This window comes from Pseudochaenichthys georgianus, chromosome 10, assembly GCF_902827115.2.
Source record: "Pseudochaenichthys georgianus chromosome 10, fPseGeo1.2, whole genome shotgun sequence".
Lineage (NCBI taxonomy): Eukaryota > Metazoa > Chordata > Actinopteri > Perciformes > Channichthyidae > Pseudochaenichthys > Pseudochaenichthys georgianus.
The window spans coordinates 11,311,749-11,329,755 of NC_047512.1; the positions used below are offsets into that span (position 1 = coordinate 11,311,749).

At 45.0% G+C, this 18,007-nt stretch overlaps 1 protein-coding gene across 1 annotated transcript; it reads right to left on the reverse strand.

The window, feature by feature from the left end:
• Window positions 1–6,974: 6,974 nt before the first annotated feature.
• Window positions 6,975–15,922, reverse strand: klhl3 (kelch-like family member 3). Its single transcript, XM_071204479.1, has 7 exons — window positions 15,844–15,922; window positions 10,919–11,116; window positions 10,479–10,580; window positions 9,962–10,090; window positions 9,229–9,369; window positions 8,778–8,921; window positions 6,975–8,702 (listed from the first exon to the last, which is right to left on the reverse strand). Exons 1-7 carry the CDS (start codon window positions 15,920–15,922, stop codon window positions 8,674–8,676), a joined length of 822 nt encoding a protein of 273 aa, XP_071060580.1. The 3' UTR covers window positions 6,975–8,673.
• Window positions 15,923–18,007: the final 2,085 nt, after the last annotated feature.

The following is an 18,007-nucleotide window of genomic DNA, read 5'->3' on the forward strand; positions in this document are numbered from 1 at the left end:
TTAAACATCCGTGTTGTAGTCCGCTCTATAGAAAACTGTAGTTTCCATAGTTTCCCCACAGCAGCAGACGCACAAAATGACGTCCGCTGGCGCATCATAAACACGTCGGATAGTGAAAGTGCATTCTGATTCTCTAAAGCACCGCAGTCGTGGGATTTCTCCTAAATCCTTTTGAATTCTCCTATCCACTATCCCTTAACCCCGTGACGTTTCACTCAGAGGTCAAGGAATAGACGATAGGGTTAGAATTTAGGAGCTGATTTTTAAACTATCCGACTGCAGCCCTTGCTTCCCTCACTTGCGTCGTTTCCCTGCGTTTAGTCCCTCCCACCAGGGAAGCATGGAGGGACACAAGGAAACCACGAGAAGCAGGGAAATGAGTTTTAAGAGCAATGGGACGTCCTTTCCTCCGGAGCGTCACGTGAAGCGACGTCCGTTTGTGATGACGCTGCACAGCTGTTCGTCTGGCAGCAGCCAGCTCTGTTCCCGTTATTTCCACAAACACCCCCGCCTCTGTTAGTGCACATTTACTGACATACACATTAGTATCATCTGTTGTAGATGCAAATACATGAAATAAAATAAGAAGTCATTCTCAAAAAAGATAAATGCCATTCTTAAAATGTATTTAAACGAACAATAGTTTTATTAATATTGATTAGAGTGCACAATAGGAATACAATTATTCAGAGAACAAAAACAGATATGTTATCTATCAAAACCCAGTTAGATTAACATTCATTGGACTGCACACTTTGTTTGTTTGTGTGGAGCAAATTAACATTTTAAATAGGACTTAATGACTGCGGTCCCGTGAGGTTCATGTATTTTCTTCACTCCGCTGGGAAACTGCTCTCATGTCAAGAAGCATCAGATCAGTGCATGCACTGCCTCGTCCAATCAGTGAGCGATACACAGTAAGGGGGCGGCGTGAGTATCTGAGGATTTCATCGGAGGATGGTCTGGTGGTTGCTCGGTTATCGCTCCTCGATCCTCCGGCAGAAATAAGAGCCATGGGACGGTACTCAAGATGGCGCAGGCAAATCAACTTCCGGTGAGACCGAGGACAGAGGAGCGAGGAAATGAAAATAGTCGACCTGAGAAGCAGCCAGGGGTGCAGTTCTGACGGAGAGACCAGAAAGGAATACTTACTTCCGGGTGTACAATTCTCCGTTATCCAATGGGAATGGACGCTCACATTGCCTTTAAGGGCAGCCGACACAAACGAATGCCGCTTCCATGAGCGTCAAATCCCGCCGCAGAACTGACGGCAACAAAAGTCCTACATTATTCAATTAAACATAAAGAAGTAAAAACAATAAGTGTGGCTTGATATTGAGTAAGAAAAAGGTTGATAAACGCTGTGAGAATGGATCTGCGGGTAGCATTCGCTCGCGATCTCAATTTGTCTACAACATACGTTTAGGGAGCTATATAGAAGCCTATGGACGTCCCGGAAAGTTGAAAATGTATGCTAAGGGCCCCCCCCTTGCGTTGGAAAAAGCCGACACAGGGGACTTGACATAACGTCAACATAGGCCGACCTGGGAGTGAGGATGTGTTGACAGATCTCATACCCAGCTCCAGCAGTTTCCGGTAGGGTGCACAATGGAGAGGATCGGGATCGATGTTCTTGGGCCGTTTCCCCGCACAGAAAAATGGAACCGCTACATCCTCACAGCCATGGACTACTTCACGAAGTGGCCTGAGCCTGAGGTATACAGCCTACCAGATCAAGAGGCAGAGACTATTGTGGACGCTTTGGTGGAGGGAATGTTTAGCATGTTCGGGGCACCTGAAATCATACACACAGACCAGGGCCGGAACTTTGAGTTCCGAGTGTTTAAGGCTATGTGCGAAAAACTGGGATCCCATAAGACTCGCACCACACCCCTTCACCCACAGAACGATGGCCTCAAAGAAAGGTTAAACCGCACACTGGCTCAACAGCTTGCCATAGTGAAGGCAAAACACCAAAGAGACTGGGACGCCCATGTCCCCCTCGTGCTGATGGCGTACCGGTCTGCGACCCAAGATTCCACTTCCTGCTCCCCTGCCCTCCTCATGTTAGGAAGGGAGATGCGCACGCCGGGCGAGATGATGATGGGCTTGCCCCCCGACGCTCCTGCGGACCCCCCAGGGTTCGAATATGCCAGGAAACTCCAGGAACAGTTGCAGTCTGCTCACGACTTTGCCAGGCGCCAGCTACAGAGTGCAGGGGCGAGGCAGAAGAGGAACTACGACGTGCATGCTAGAGGACGGCATTTCAGTGCAAGCGAGTTGGTCTGGGTGTATAACCCACAAAGGAAGAAGGGCAGATGCCCAAAGCTGGACAGCAACTGGGAAGGGCCCTGCAGGGTTCTGGAGAGACAGAGTGAGGTCCATAGGCGGATTTTGAGGGGGGGCAGGGGGGGCATTGCCCCCCCTAGTGGCTGAAATATGTTACAGCATTACTACGTCTAAAACTGTTCCAATACAAATATTTCGTATATCAATATTTTAATAGATGTAATACAATGATTGTTACAATACAAATCTGAATAATAGCATGTTTTGTTTGAAATCATTTCATTTTTGAGCAGTCGCATGTTGTGACGTGTGTGTGTGTGTGACGTGTGAGGTTAAGGACACATTTCCCTCAGCTATTGTATTACTAGAATTAGCAGTAATGGATATTCAGCGATTACCTAACCCAAAAGACTGTTAAAAAGGACAGCTATCCAAATCTATACAAGATGCTCGTTGGCACTGACTCTGCCTATCGGATCTGCCACCTCTGATGCGGCTTTCACACCAGCGCTTTTCTGGTTCAGCTCCGGTTTCCCTTTTCAGCTCCCGCTCTATTCACACCGCCCACTGGCGCCCCAGAGCTGCCCCTGCTGCGCCATGACGTCACCGTTTACATCGCTGATTTGCTCCCCAACGGCGTTACGGCGCTCACAACAACAACAACAACAACTGCGTCGGGTCGATGATCGTGTTGCTTTTAATCACACGAAGCCAGAATAAATTGAATAACGACTTCTTCAACCTTATACTTTGCTCCAGAGTGCCGTGGTTCATTGTTTATTCATGTGTTTCTGCAGCATTTACCGACCGCTGCAGTGCTGCTCTTCCACAGGAGTTTATTCTCCCGTTAGCTCCCGGTTAGCTCGCACTGCAGCGGCCGCTCTAAAGTATTCAATGTCCGACTCACACAAGCAGCTGATGCATATCCCCAGTTCCCCTTAGCCTAAGTGAATGTGTGTCAGTCTGAATTGACACTGTTTGGTATCACAACGCTGTTATGAAAGTTTCTCTGGTATAAAACGGGTGATGTTAGCATAGCAACCGAAGCTAAACTGACTACTTGCATCTGATAGCTGCAATAATACAAAACAAAACGTCTGCCTCTCTCCACAATGATCGATAACAGTGAACGGATGGTCAAAGTAAGGTACAAATAAACAGAATCACACGAAGCCTGGTTAGTGTTGCCTGACTTTATAAAGTGTGTTTATAGGCACTACTGCTTGTAGGCCTCTTAGCTCCAAAGCTCTTGCCTCTGGACCGACAATTTTTTGGAGCTGGAAATGAAGCGGATTCCGGAGCTAAGAGCCGGCGCCGCTGCGGTGTGAACAGGAAAACCCGGCGCTTTTCAGGCTCTAGCTCCGAGCCGGAGCTTTAAAGGCGCTGGTGTGAAAGGGGCATGAGAGAAGTTTTTCTGCAATGAGGAGAATTCGGAACTGGCTGCGGTCAACGATGGGAGGAACAAGATTTTCCTCACTTGCGGTTCTTCACATTGAGGACGACATAACCACACAGCTGTCACCTGAGGGGATAGTGGAGTCGACATATATGCGGAACGTAAAAAAAGGCGTCTACTTCTGCACTAAGGTAGGACACTGGTTAATAATATTGTAGCGTGTTCAAGTAACCAAGGGATATAGTATCAAATAAGTATAAGATGTGCACAGTTATGATAAGTTTTACAGTTATGCAGTGGCGACTGGTCATTAGGGGCAGGTGCCCCACCTAGTGTCAGCAGAAAGTATTACAAATAATGATTACAAAAAAATGCAAAAAATAAATTAAAAAATATATAAAATATATTTTAAGATCGTGTTTAATCATCTGATTCGTCTGTACATTGCTGTTTTAGTCTGTGCTCTTCTAATTAGTGTCTACAGTGTGTGCCTATTGAGCTGTTTAGACCCATGTGGGACAAAACCCGATCCTGCCCCTCCCTCTCCCTGTTTAAGTCAATGGTGACTGTAAAAACGATACTGCGCATGCTCAGAGTATTGTCCTATTTAATGTGTGTGGCAAAAAAATAATGACCATAGGGGCAAAGTGCTGCCATCCCCACCATACGTCATCTCACATAATTCAGAGCTGATTGGCTGTAAGTACGTGTGCCGCGAAAAGTGTGGTGTGTGAAGAGGAGACGAGAGAGCTGCAGTGACGCGTCCTAAAACCCGGAAGTAAACTGCGCATGGCTTCCCTCTGCCTAAAAGCAATGAGATTTCTCCATAGGATTTTAGAAATAAGATCTGTGGGAAACAAACCTGTTAGATAAATGCACGTTTTGTTCAGCCGGATAATATCCACATGTCTACCCTACTTTTATAATTTTCGAATCATAAATCTATTGATTAGATTAGATTTATGATAGACTTTTGAAACTACAAGAACATAAGGAGGACTTTTACAAAAAAGTAATAGCGATTTTTGTCCAGAAGGATAGGCAAATGGACTTCATCTTCATGTCAAGGTAAGACTGCAATTTTATTGAAAATGGGATCTTACTAAGAGAGAACAATTCAATATTTAAATGATAAAATTACATTTTTTGGGTATCCTTTTGTTGAACTGTCTGTTTAAAATTAATTGAAGCATCAGACAAAAAAAGCTTTTGAAAATAATATTATATTTTGATTTAGGTCAAAATATAATATTTGTAAACCTGAAGAGTCAGTGGCAGTGCCTCACCAGCCATGAACCTCACTGCAGAAGCTTATATATAGACATCTAAGTTTTTTGTGCCCCACCACTTTTGTACATATAGAAACGCCACTGCAGTTATGTATGTTATGTTGTTGGGGGGAGAGACCGCCCCTTCCATATGAGGATGAGGCGTGCATGACGGGACGAGTTATGTTTGTATGTGGAAAAGTCATACAGTGCGGTGAATGCTGGCTTTATTGCTACTGTATCCGTAGCACCCCACGCAATAGTTGGGACTGTGTACTGATGTTAGTAAAAAAGGTTTGCCCCCCCAAGCGCAAATGTCAAACTCCGCCTATGGTGAGGTCGTCTACAGGGTCCAACTGCAGCGGAGAGGGAGAATAGTTGCTCTTCACCGGGACAGGTTGGCTGGCACCATATCGGGGTACAGCGACACCATAGGATCAGGTGGTGAGACACAGGGGGCTAGGGACACTGTTCTTTCTTCTTCCCAACCCCCCTCTCACGACCCGGGGACCTTGCCTGGTTCCCCACAACCTGGACCTTTTTCCCCTTGCCCTACTCTGGGGCCCACGGTGGACCTGTCTCCCCCTGCCGCAGACCAGGCACGGCCGCAGAGAAATCGCAGACCCCCTAACCACCTGAGAGACTTTGTTTATTCCCTCAAGGACGAGGGACTTTGAGGAAGGGGAAAAGTGTAACGGACTGGTTATAATGTTGATGTTTGATGTGTTTGTTGTTCAGAGTTTGTTAGTACCAGCGCCATATAGAGAGAATATTCTATTATACGGCTGGGTAGTACTAAATGCTGGGAACTAAGTACGGCAAAGTACGGCTATTGAGATGAATGTAAGCGTAATGAGACTGTCTTGTTATCAGCGCCCTCTAGCGGACAACAGCAGAACAAACTAAAGAATTTAGATCACATTACGTGTAGTGGGGTTATGATTTTGCCTACCGAGATATAAAGTTGACCACTGTCCTTAAACACATCACAATGTTTTTGTATTGTGTGCTGTCATTAAAGTGACGTGACATGTGTGACTTTTGTAATGAAACCAACATGTTCCTTTCAAAGAAGCATATTTTTGAGATTCAAACCATCTGCATCCATGTTCACGTGACAGAAAACCTCTTAAAGTTCTCAATGTATCAAGTTCATATTTTAAGCAAAAGAAGCACGAGTCAGTATTGGTGGTTCATTCAAATTATTTCAAGTTTGAATGATTACAAACCACCTGTATGTATGTATGTATGTCAGTGCACAATCTTCACTATGAAACCGTCACAAACAATACACAATCAATGAGCTCAATATCAAATGTTTTTAGTTCACAATTTCCACAGTTTATGATATTAAAAATATAACATCTGCACTTAGTAAGAACATTATTCATTTGAAAACTTCCAAACCATCCCTCTTCACAAAGATAATCTGACAGAATGGTTGATTTAGTTTCTGTTCTGGAGCTTTTTGACCGAGTCTTCACTAAATGTCAACATGAGATGATAAATCCTCGAAGGACGCTTACAACTGTTTTAGAAGCTCCAATCTGCGAATGAAAGCTGATTGAAACCGTCAAAAGCTCCAGGACAGCAACTAAATGGACCTTAAAATGGTTTATTACCATGGTCAATGAACTCCAACCTCAAGGCTGTATTTATTTGCATGTTTTAGCCCCTCTACAATACATTGCATAATAGTTACTTCCTGTTGAGTTGTTTCGTATAACAGTATTATTAGACTGAACAATGAATACTCCAGAGAGCCACTGGTTTCCATTTCATCAGGTTATAGCGACTTGAATATTTAACTGCGAGTAGTTTATATTTAAAGGAGCAGTAAAGACAGTGTAGATCGTTCAGGGAAAGGTTTTCCTTTGGGTCCAGAAGCTGCGTTTCAAATCACGTTCAGTGCATTTATCTACTTCTGTCATTTTAAGTGTCAAATTCTGAAAGGGTGTAATACTTGCTGTATTCAGCGCCCTTAAAAACTCCTACAATGGAACAAAAAGTAGTGTTCATGGTACGATAAAAAAACAACTTTAATGACGATCATTCGTACAGTATGTGTTGGAAATATCAATTAATATGTGTAACTAATGAGTCTCTTATGTAGGAAACATTAATAAATGAATACACGAATGTCAGGGTTCTTTCAAACATGGCACAAGATGTTTAAATTGAATTGAAAAAGAAGGGTCTAATATAACTTCAATATTTCCTGTTGTTCAGTCTTTTTAACTGATCTCTGCAGACACTTGAACGCACCACACAATCCAGGGTTTCCTCTGCATTACTGCACAGTCCTAGATGTCAGAAATGTATCGTGGTGGTGGTTAGGATTGTCCTTAGTTAAACATCACAAAGTATGTCATAATGTTGCTGTTGCTCTGATTACAATAGTGAGCTCCATATGTGAAGAGTGTTTCTAGTAGTAGTACTGTAATCTGTGGTAAACGTCCTGCAACTATGACAACAATACTTTAAACTTAATATAAGAGGTGGGAGTTATGTAGTTGACATTATTTATCTAATCATACAAAAACAACAGCATGGTCGGTGCCGTATTTTGTACATTTTTTGTCAGAGGGCGTTGAGATGAAGCCCCATGATTCATGGAAGATTGCAGGTAGAAATGAAAACTCTCATAAAAGCAGCTTCTCTAAAAGTATCTTTCTTCAAAAAGCTATGGCACCAGTCAGTCATCGAAATGCACCCACCATCATCTGCGTGAGTGTGAGCGGAGCACAAGTGCAACATGAGGCGGAGGAAATGAGACCCTCCCTTTGAAGGAATAAATGCCAAGTGATCAAATGTCCTGAAACAATAAATAGAAAATCTTAAACCGGCATCTTTTACATTAGAATTGTACAGTTGTTTCTTCTGTGCATTTTGACACTCCTTTAGGAAAGAAACCTCCAGCAAAACTGGCACTTTTTTTTTACAATTTCTGATGAAATGATTGGCCTTTAAGCGGTGAGTTTAAATTCCCCCATGAGTTTGGAGGACAGCAGGTCAGTCAGTGCATTGATCAGTGCATCAGTAGTGCGTCGACGACAGACAAAGTCCTCCCGTCCAATCAGATCACCGGGCCTCAGCGAGTGGTTCTCAACCTCCTTAAAAACAATCTCAAACATATTAAATATGAACGCTGATTTGCATATAAGAGGTTTTCTACATTCTTTACATTGTTCTGTAGCTCTTTAGGTTAATTCTTCAAATGTGGCTGTCTCATAATTAAAAAAAAGTCTCCAGCGGCGAGTCCAGGCTTCCAGGATTTTGGATAACGCTTTTTCTTCACAGGCTGATGTCACAATATCCTGATCATCGCAGCCACACTGTTAAAACTGAAGGTGGTCTGAAGTCAGCTGGTGTTCAAGTGCTGGATCTGATGCATCACATGAACAACACTAAACATCTAAAGCACACAGGTTGGCCGTTAAAGTCAGAGCTGATGCAGCCGCTTGGTATGTGCTCAGCATTTTTAAAAAAACTCGCCAAGACAACGTTTGTTTGAGCCCGCTCTCCTGTGGAAGCTGTCCGTCATCCAGTGCAACTGTGTTCTTTAAAAGTCCGGATGGAAACGGACATAGCAACAAAGTCAGGGTGTGGTAAAGCGCCATAAAAACTCCTCAAGATGCATCCATGATTCAGGCAACTAGCGGCGTCCAGTCCATTTCTTCCTGCTGAGCTTCAGTGGGGGTCTCTGTGGGAGGAGCCCTGTCATAAAGGCTTGTCAACCACTGCGACTCCTGGAGGGGTGAGGACAAGAGAGAGTGAGTGGGAGAAACAGGCGAAATGTGAAGACGGTGTGATGCTGATGTTACCTGCGTAGCTGCGTCCGTTGCTCATGTTTGTGGGGATGAGGCTCCACTTGTCTATGGCCGGGTTGTAATACTCGACGGAGGATAGGTTACAGGAGCCGTCGTCTCCTCCAATCACGTACAGCAGCCCGTTAATGGCACACACACCTTCAGGAGAGACAGTGATAGACGTTTCAAGCCAACAAATGTACAATGCTCACAGTAAATGGTATGTACGCAACAATATAGATCCCCATAACTTTACATCGTTTTCAAGATTCAAAGGTTTTATTGTCATATGCACAAAGCTACAGTGTATAAATGGCATTTCAATTCTTCTGACCTGAGCTCCTCCAACAATGCAACATATATAATAAAATATTTTTAAAAAAAGTCTATATACATGTAAATAGAATATGTGTGTGTGTGTGTGTGTGTGTGTGTGTGTGTGTGTGTTTGTTATTGTTACCTGTACCTGCGTTTCGTCGGCACATGTTCATGTCGCAGACGAGTCTCCAGCTGTTGGTCGTGGGGTCGTACACCTCCACGCTCTTCCTCACCAGGGGGCCGTCGTGCCCCCCGGCTGCATACAGCTGACCACTCAGCACCCCCACCCCTGCACAGAACACAAGGCCAACGTTTACATTTTAATGTGTATTTATTTTACAAGCAAGAGGGTGGGTTGTTTCTTGGTGTTGTTTGGGTGAGTGTATTTAATGGTTCCAGTTGCAGGCCACCGGGGGGGGCTGTTTCTCTATAAGACAGGCTTTGTGACTGATACTGGATGACCACACTCCTTCAGTATGATAGGACACACCTCCAGCAGCTATTAAGTACAACCTAGGCAATTTTTGAGGACATGAAACATCTGAATTGTATCAATGGTCAAAGTCAAGATTTTTGAAAAATGTGTGGAAAAAAAACCAACATCATAAATGTGTTCCAGAACAAATATTTTTGCAAATGCATATTTTTTACTATTTGTTATGAGTTCAGAGATAATGATTACTTGTAGTTTCTTATTTTATTTATTTGGATACTATATTTAGTCATCCGCCACCTTAGAGTGCTTTTTTCATAAATAAAAACAAGTGTGTCCAAAGAAAAAAAAAATGGTATGACAAGAAAAACTCACTTTTCAGTCACCAGTTTAACAGATTTTGTGTGTGTGTGTGTGTGTGTGTGTGTGTGTGTGTGTGTGTGTGTACCTGCTCCACTGCGCCGTGTGCTCATGTCAGCAACGTAGCACCACTGATCAGCGACAGGGTCATACTCCTCCACCGTGCTGAGACACTGACGGGACGCTCCATCATAACCTCCCACTGCATACAACTTACCTACACACACACACACACACACAACAATTGTGAAATCAGAATTGCAGCTTTTTCATTGTAATGTCACATGTTGTCACTCTAGTCAAACAATGAGAGAGACATACACGAATGCACACACACACACACACACACACACACACACACACACACACACACACACACACACACACACACACACACACACACACACACACACACACACACACACACACACACACACACACACACACACACACACACACACACACACACACACACACACACACACACACACACACACACACACACACACACACACACACACACACACACACACACACACACACACACACACACACACACACACACACACACACACACACACACACACACACACACGTTGTCTTACCGTCGACCACTCCTACACCCACACTGCTGCGTCTGGTGTTCATGGAGGCAACGTACATCCACTCGTTGGTTTTATAGTTGAGGACTTCTACTGTCGACAAACCTGAAGGAATGACACAAACAGAAACACAAACATTATCTGGCGTGCGTGGATCAGTGTGTAGGTGAGATACAGTGTGTTGCCTCAAGCTGGTAGTTGTGAGAACAGAGAAAATCTCCCATGTCTCTATGTTTACACTGAGGTAGGCGGTGCTACTGCAAATAATCAGAATCTGTTCAAACAGATCAAGATGCTCAACCAGATGAGAGAAAACAGGGTTGGAAAACGTGACAATGTCATTTAATCAGCATTCCACTCGCTACCTGTATCAACTGCACTCTTCACACATTTTTTTGTTTTACTCTGTATGAGCGTGTGTGTGTGTGTGTGTGTGTGTGTACCTATGCTGCCGTTGAACCCCCCCACAGCGTACAGCAGGTCTCCCAGCACGGCGGCCCCCAGCGTGCTGCGTCTCTCCTGCATGCTGGCCACGGTGGTCCACTGGTCCCTCGCTGCGTCGTATGCGTCCACCGTGCGCTCCCGCAGAGAGCTGTTGAACCCCCCCACTGCAAACACTCGGCCCCCCATGGACACCACACCTGGACACACAGGGTGAAGGGATAATGTTATTCATACGGATCGTTTCCCTGCATGAGAATGGTTCAAGGTGGCAAGGTTTTTGTTTTCGAGTGAAAGGTGTGTAGGTTTAAAACAACATACAACGTTTTGTTTACAGTTTGACTGGAGGACGTACTGTTTTTATCATTTCTGGTGCATTCAAGGACAATTTGGAATCAAGATTTTATCAATATGTGATCAAATGTGATCGGTTGTTGCCTTTACTTTAGATGTAAGGAATTAGACACTTTGCTGACAAATTAAAATAAAAAATAGTGAAATGTTATTTATATTGTATACATTTATTCACAACCACCACTTGAAATCCATCTTTTACATTTAAATTAATGTTGTGAAAATACAGCACCCTTGGGAAAGTCATTGTAATGCCCAATTGGTTATAGTCACTTGTTTGCGGAGACATGTGGATTAGACTAAATGAAATGGTTCTACTATTTAAATGTTACTATAAAATGTTTGTGTTTACTCCCCATGTACCCAACTACTAACATACTAAACACTGGGGCTGCATGGTCTCACTCAAACACAGAGCTTCTGGAGACTGACACCAACAACTATAGGTTACTTACGTAACCCCAGTCTCAGAGTAACATGAAGTGAGATGTCTCACTATGGGATGTGCCTCAACGCGTATGCAAACAGAAGCATCAATCTCATTACGCCAATCCTGATTGGCTGGTGATCTTGACGTCAACGTCAAGGAATCCACCCACCCTTTAAGTAGCAGCGTCATTCAAAATAAGCACCTCTTCTCGCTTCGCCTTAGCAAGAAGGGCCGTCTGGTGAGACATCTCACTTCATGTTACTCTGAGAACTGGGGTTACGTAAGTAACCTATAGTTCTCATTCATAACACTCCGTTCGATGTCTCATTATGGGATATTGTAGCTCCCGTATTGCCAGACGAGCTTATCTCGAAAATCACCAAAACAACCAGAACTTAACAGGTAGAACCCTGTCTCAACACGGGACCCAGCACTGCACGGGCCACACTTGGAGCAGAGACATCTAGCCTGTAAAAGCGGACAAAAGTGAGCAGCGAGGACCAGCTCGCTGCTGCACAAATGTCTTGGATGGAAACACCCTTGAACAAAGCCCAGGATGTAGCCAGTCCACGAGTAGAATGAGCATGCAGGCCTGTTGGTGCCTGCAAACCCTGACTCATATAAGCCAGAGCAATCGCTTCCACAATCCAGTGGGAGAGCCGTTGCCTGGTAACGGGCTTGCCCTTCTGAGGGTTAGCCCAGGATACAAAGAGTTGGTCATTGCATCGAAACTCTTTTGACCTGTCCATATAGGTGCGTAAAGCACGGACTGGGCACAGCAAATTCGGCCGCTGTTCCACAGAGGAACACAGCGGCGGAGGAAATGCCTCAATGTCAATGGGGGTACATGAGCCAACCACCTTAGGTATAAAGGCAGGGTTGGGCTTCAGCAACACTCTCGTTTTCCCCGGGGCGAACTGAGTGCATGAAGGATGTACAGAGAGCGCATGAATGTCACTGACTCGCTTTGGCAGATGCCAGAGCCAGTAACAGGTGTTTCATGTCAGCTTCTTCCAGGGGTTCAAATGGAGGTCGAGTGAGCCCATCTAAAACCACTGCCAAGTCCCATAAGGCAGGGATGCAAACTCATCAGGTATGGTGACAAGGACAAGGATCCGATCCCCCCGACCCCACAGAATATCGGCTTTAAAATGAGGAATAACAGGATGTTAGCCGTCAGAACAACTAAAGCAGCAGTTAATAATAAAGGAAACGTTAAAGAGTCATATAGAAATATATAAAAGCATTTATTTTAATTGTGTAGCAGTCAGTTTATCATTTTGGCAGCACTGTTGAGCATTTTGAAAATGTATTTCCATGCCTCTGTTCAAGGCTTAGTCTGGCTTATCTGTATAGCCAGTGGTGTAAAGTAACTAAATTCATCATCAACGCAACAAGTACTATACTTGGGTACAATTTTGAGATACTTCAATGTTTTGCTACTTTGTTCTTCTTCTCCTCTACAGTTCAGAGGTACATGGTGTACTTTTCCTCCACTACAGTTCAGAGGTACATGGTGTACTTTTCTTCCACTACATGTATTTAATCCCTTTAGTTACTCTACAGATGTGGATGAATGATGTGAAATATAATCAAGTGTTAAATCAGACTTTAGTTCCACCTGGAGTAAATTCACCAGCTACCCTGCAGTGTACAAAGTCATTCAAACGAGCTGCACCTTTACCAGCTTTGAGAACACTTTAATGATCAATCATTATAAAACATATCAGATATATTATTCTGAAATGGATCAATCTGCACAGTGACTACTTTTACTGTCGCTACTTTCACTATATTTTGATGATAATACTTTTCTACTTTTAATTGAGGAACATTTTGAATGCAGGACTTTTACTGTAACAGAGTATTCCTACACTCTGGTACTTCTACTTTTACTCAAGTACTTCTACTTTTACTCAAGTACAAGACCTGAGTACTTCTACTTTTACTCAAGTACAAGATCTTAGTACTTCTACTTTTACTCTAGTACAAGATCTGTGTGCTTCTACTTTTACTCAAGTACAAGACCTGAGTACTTCTACTTTTACTCAAGTACAAGATCTGAGTACTTCTACTTTTACTCTAGTACAAGATCTGAGTGCTTCTATTACTCAAGTACAATATCTATACTTATACCACCTCTGTTTATAGCCTATGAAAAAAACGATTAGAAAACGAAGGCTAAAGCTAACGTTAGCAGATAGTGACAATGTATGCTAGCTAGCTAGCTAGCTCGCTCGCTCAACGATTCATTAAATAATATTGCGACAGAAAATCTTCTCAGTGCACATCACACTCTGCCGCTCCGAAAGGGAGCTCTGCTCTGAACACCTGAACGTCCCGTTCTAACAGCTGTTCACCAGCGGTCCAGTCTGTGCCACAGTGACTCCAGACCACACAGTTAATATTAACGAACGCACCCGTAGGTAATGTAGCTGCTGAAGCTAGACCCTCATCGCGGAGCAGCAGAGCCTTATAATACATCCATGAGCAGAGCCGAAAGGTGACAAGTTTGCACCCTGCATAAGGGCACCAGTGACCTGGAAACAGGGAGGAGCCTGCGAGCCCCTTTCATAAAACGGCAGACCAAGGGATGTTGGCTAGCTGTCTTTCCCTCAAAGCCCACATGGCATGCAGCAATAGCAGCCAGCAGGGCCGGACTGGGACAATACAGTCATAGAGGGACCTGGTGGAGGAAGCTCTTGCACTCTGAATAGTGTTTATCACCTTCTGAGGGAGTCCCACTGTATTCAGGTTATACCACTCACGGGCCAAGCCCATAGTGCCAAGCGCTCTGGGTGTGGGTGAAAAATTGTCCCCCCCGCCTGAGAAAGTATGTCCCTGCGTAGCGGGAGCTGCCACGGCTGCCCGCACAGCAGCTGATATATCTCCGCCAGCCAGTACATTGCAGGCCAGTGCGGAGCTATTAGGATCAGTGTGTGGCGTTGTTCTCTCACTCTGGCCAGAGTTGGGGGTATCAGAGCCAGGGGTGGGAACACGTACAGAAGGACCGGAGGCCAAACGTGCGCGAGCGCGTCCACGCCTAACGGTGCGTTTAAATCGTGCATTGAAAAGAACAGCTGACATTGAGCGTTTTCTTTTGATGCGAACAGATCCACCGCGGCCCGGCCGTAACGCACCCACAGCTGACTCACAATTATTGGATGTAGAGTCCAGTCTGCATATAGTGGTGCACCTCTGGACAGCAGATCTGCCCCGAGGTTCATCACTCCTGGTACGGGCGTCGCTCTCAGAGAGAGGAGACGTCCGCAGCTCCATAAGATCAGTTTGCGTGCCAGCATGTGTAACTGGAGAGAACGCAAACCCCCATGGCGGTTTATATACGATATTGTGGTCGTGTTGTCTGTCCTCACGAGGACATGATGTCCTCTGAGAAAAGGCAGAAAGCGTTTCAGGGTGAGGAACACCGCTAAAAGCTCCATATAATCTATGTGTGACCATTGGAGGTCTCTGCTCCAGAGACCCCTCACAGGTCGACCTTCGTATATACCCCCCCAGCCCGTCAGACATGCGTCTGTGGTGACCACCTTCCGCGATAGGACAGCACCCATAGGCAAGCCCCGTACTAGAAAAGTCGGGTGCAGCCAGTGGCGCAGTGCCATTATGCATTTCAAAGTGACCATCACTCTCCGCGCGCCATGACGCACGGGGTCCAATCTGAGGGCACCTACCCAGCGCTGAAACTCCCTCATGTGTAAGCGTCCCAGTCGTACCACCAGGACGGCTGACGCCATGAGCCCCAGTAACCGCAGACATGATCTGAAGAGAACATATTTGCGTGGCTGGAAATGAGCGAGGCAAGCCCTGAAGGCTTTCACTCTCTCTGCTGACAGGCGGGCTGTAAAGGGCACCGAATTCAGGCGTAGGCCCCGGAAGAGTACAGTCTGGGCTGGAGACAACATGCTCTTTTCTGTGTTTATTACGAAACCCAGGTCGAGCAGGTGCTTTACGAGGACATTCGTCTGCATAATAGCCTCTTGCTCCGACTGTGCGAGAAGGAGCCAATCGTCCAGATAAGTTGCCAGGCGAATACCCTGTTGTCTTAACGGGGCTATCGCGGCTTCCGTACACCGTACAAACACTCGTGGGCTGAGAGACAGACCGAAGGGAAGTACTCTCTACTCGTAACAGACACCCTGACGGCCGGTCCACACAGCGGCGTGCGTTGACGCTTGCGGGCGTGTCTCTCCTGTACCACCATTATCCCCAGTGCTTTGCCCGTGGCTTGGACTGCACACGGAGGCAAATGTCCGTGATCGCTGCGATTTCGTCCCACACGGCGGGCTCAGGTTTGATCGTCATGTCCTCGCAGAGCTCCGCCTGGTAGGCGGTCAGCAGCGAGGAGACGTTGAGCGCCCTGGCGGACAAAGCTGCGGCTTTATAGGCTCATTGCTGACTGGAAGCGTTCTGCCTTTTGCCGGTAGCGTGGGGTTCCTGCTCGGTGCCGAAGCCAGCCGCGGTTGGAGGTGGGCTGCCACCAGCGGTTCCATGGGCGGCACAGTCCAAAGAGGAGGCACCCTGGATTGGGGCCTTGTTGCTGAAAGGGCGGTCTCTCCACAAGACCGACATCTCGTCCAGCATCTCTGGAAAGACTGGGAGAAGCTGCTTCCTCATCCTCGCTGCTTGGGGCAAGTTCTTCCCCTCATAGCGAGATCTGGAGGTCTCCTTGACCACTTCAGGCCAGGGGATGTCCAGCCTGGACGCAGCGCGTTGGCACATGGTCTGCAAGTCCATACTGAGGCAGGGCGAAGCTGGTGTGCTTTTGGCTCCTGATGGTGAAGCGGGCACAATGCCCGCACGAACCGGGGGTATCGATAGCCTCCTGGGCGTGTTCCAGCCCAAGGCAGGACGAGCAGACCTGGTGTGAGTCTGTGCCCGAGATCCTAAACCCGCAGCCGCAGAGCCGAGCCGAGCCTCCGACTCCTCTGGTGTGAGGGAGAGAAGGGTCCATCCTCGTTTGCCGGGGTGTCGGCGCGGAGGGACAAGCTAGTAACAGGTATGTTACCGAAAAAAATCCAACCTTATCGTTATTCCGAAAGGAAAAAACGACGGGGTAGATTTTTCTTTAAAAAATATTAACACAAAGAGGACATTTCGTTAGATCTGAGATGTACATTTCTCTGACGATTGTTTCTCTCTGGGCTACAACAAATTGGGTAGATGAATTGCCAGGATCAGAAGACCCTGGTTTGGGTGGGATGTTATATTGTTTTCTTTTTGTGTTTTGCGTTTGTGTTACATTAGTTTTAATGTTAAATAATAAAAGCAGTGACAATCCCTTTTGTGTATGGGGCCAAAATATACAACGTATTAAATATAATCCCACAGATATGCAGCAGTCACCATGCAAAACATGAAAATCTATTCTTGGAATATTAAAGGCTTGGGAAACCCCATAAAAAGGAATAAAGTATTATCTCTTCTTAAAAAAGACAAAGCTGATGTGGTCTTCTTACAAGAAACCTTTCTCTCAGATACTGAACATCTTAAATTGAAAAGAGATTGGATAGGTCAGGTGTATTTCTCATCATATAAAACCCATAGTAGAGGGACAGCTATTGTGATAAACAAAACTTGCCCATTCGAATTAGAAAAATTAGTTACGGACCCAAATGGTCGGTTTGTTTTGGTTGTTGGTACTATTTTTGGAACCCCAATCATATTTTTAAATATCTATGCTCCCAATATAGATGAACCAATGTTCATGTCAGACATGGTGCTGCTCTTCAATGAAAATTGTAAAGGATTAGGACTGATGGGCGGCGATTTTAACTGCACTCTTAACCCTACATTAGATAAATCTAACCAGTCCAAGAGCCACAATCTTAAATCCTCAAAGGTCCTTCAGGGGCTTTGTGCAGAATGCGGCCTTATTGACGTATGGCGTCAACTAAATCAGGATGTCAAAGATTACACTTTCTTTTCAAATGTCCACAACTCTTATTCTAGAATAGATCATTTTTTTATTCCCTCAAAATACATGCATAGGGTAAAAGAATGTAAAATTGATTCCATTAATATTTCAGATCATGCAAGAGTTTATTTAACTATTCACTTGGAGAGTGGATAATTGGTATCCAGGCGCTGGAAATTTGATAACTCCTTACTTAGAGACGAAAAATTCAAATTAAAAATGCGAATGTGGATAATTTACTATATAAAAGAAAACAATGACCCCTCTATAGATCTGAATATTATTTGGGAAGCGGCAAAAGCTACTTTAAGAGGACTTATTATCTCATACACATCTTTTAAAAAACGTGAAAAAATCAAGCTCAGACAAGAA

Excerpts from the sequence above, each read along its gene's own strand:
- klhl3 (XM_071204479.1), bottom strand. The coding sequence starts at position 15,922 with ATGGTGGTACAGGAGAGACACGCCCGCAAGCGTCAACGCACGCCGCTG. Across the intron at positions 11,117-15,843 it reads CGTCAGGGTGTCTGTTACGA|GTGTGGTGTCCATGGGGGGC; the intron begins GTAGAGAGTACT and ends CTGTGTGTCCAG. Across the intron at positions 10,091-10,478 it reads GGGTGTAGGAGTGGTCGACG|GTAAGTTGTATGCAGTGGGA; the intron begins GTAAGACAACGT and ends GTGTGTGTGTAG.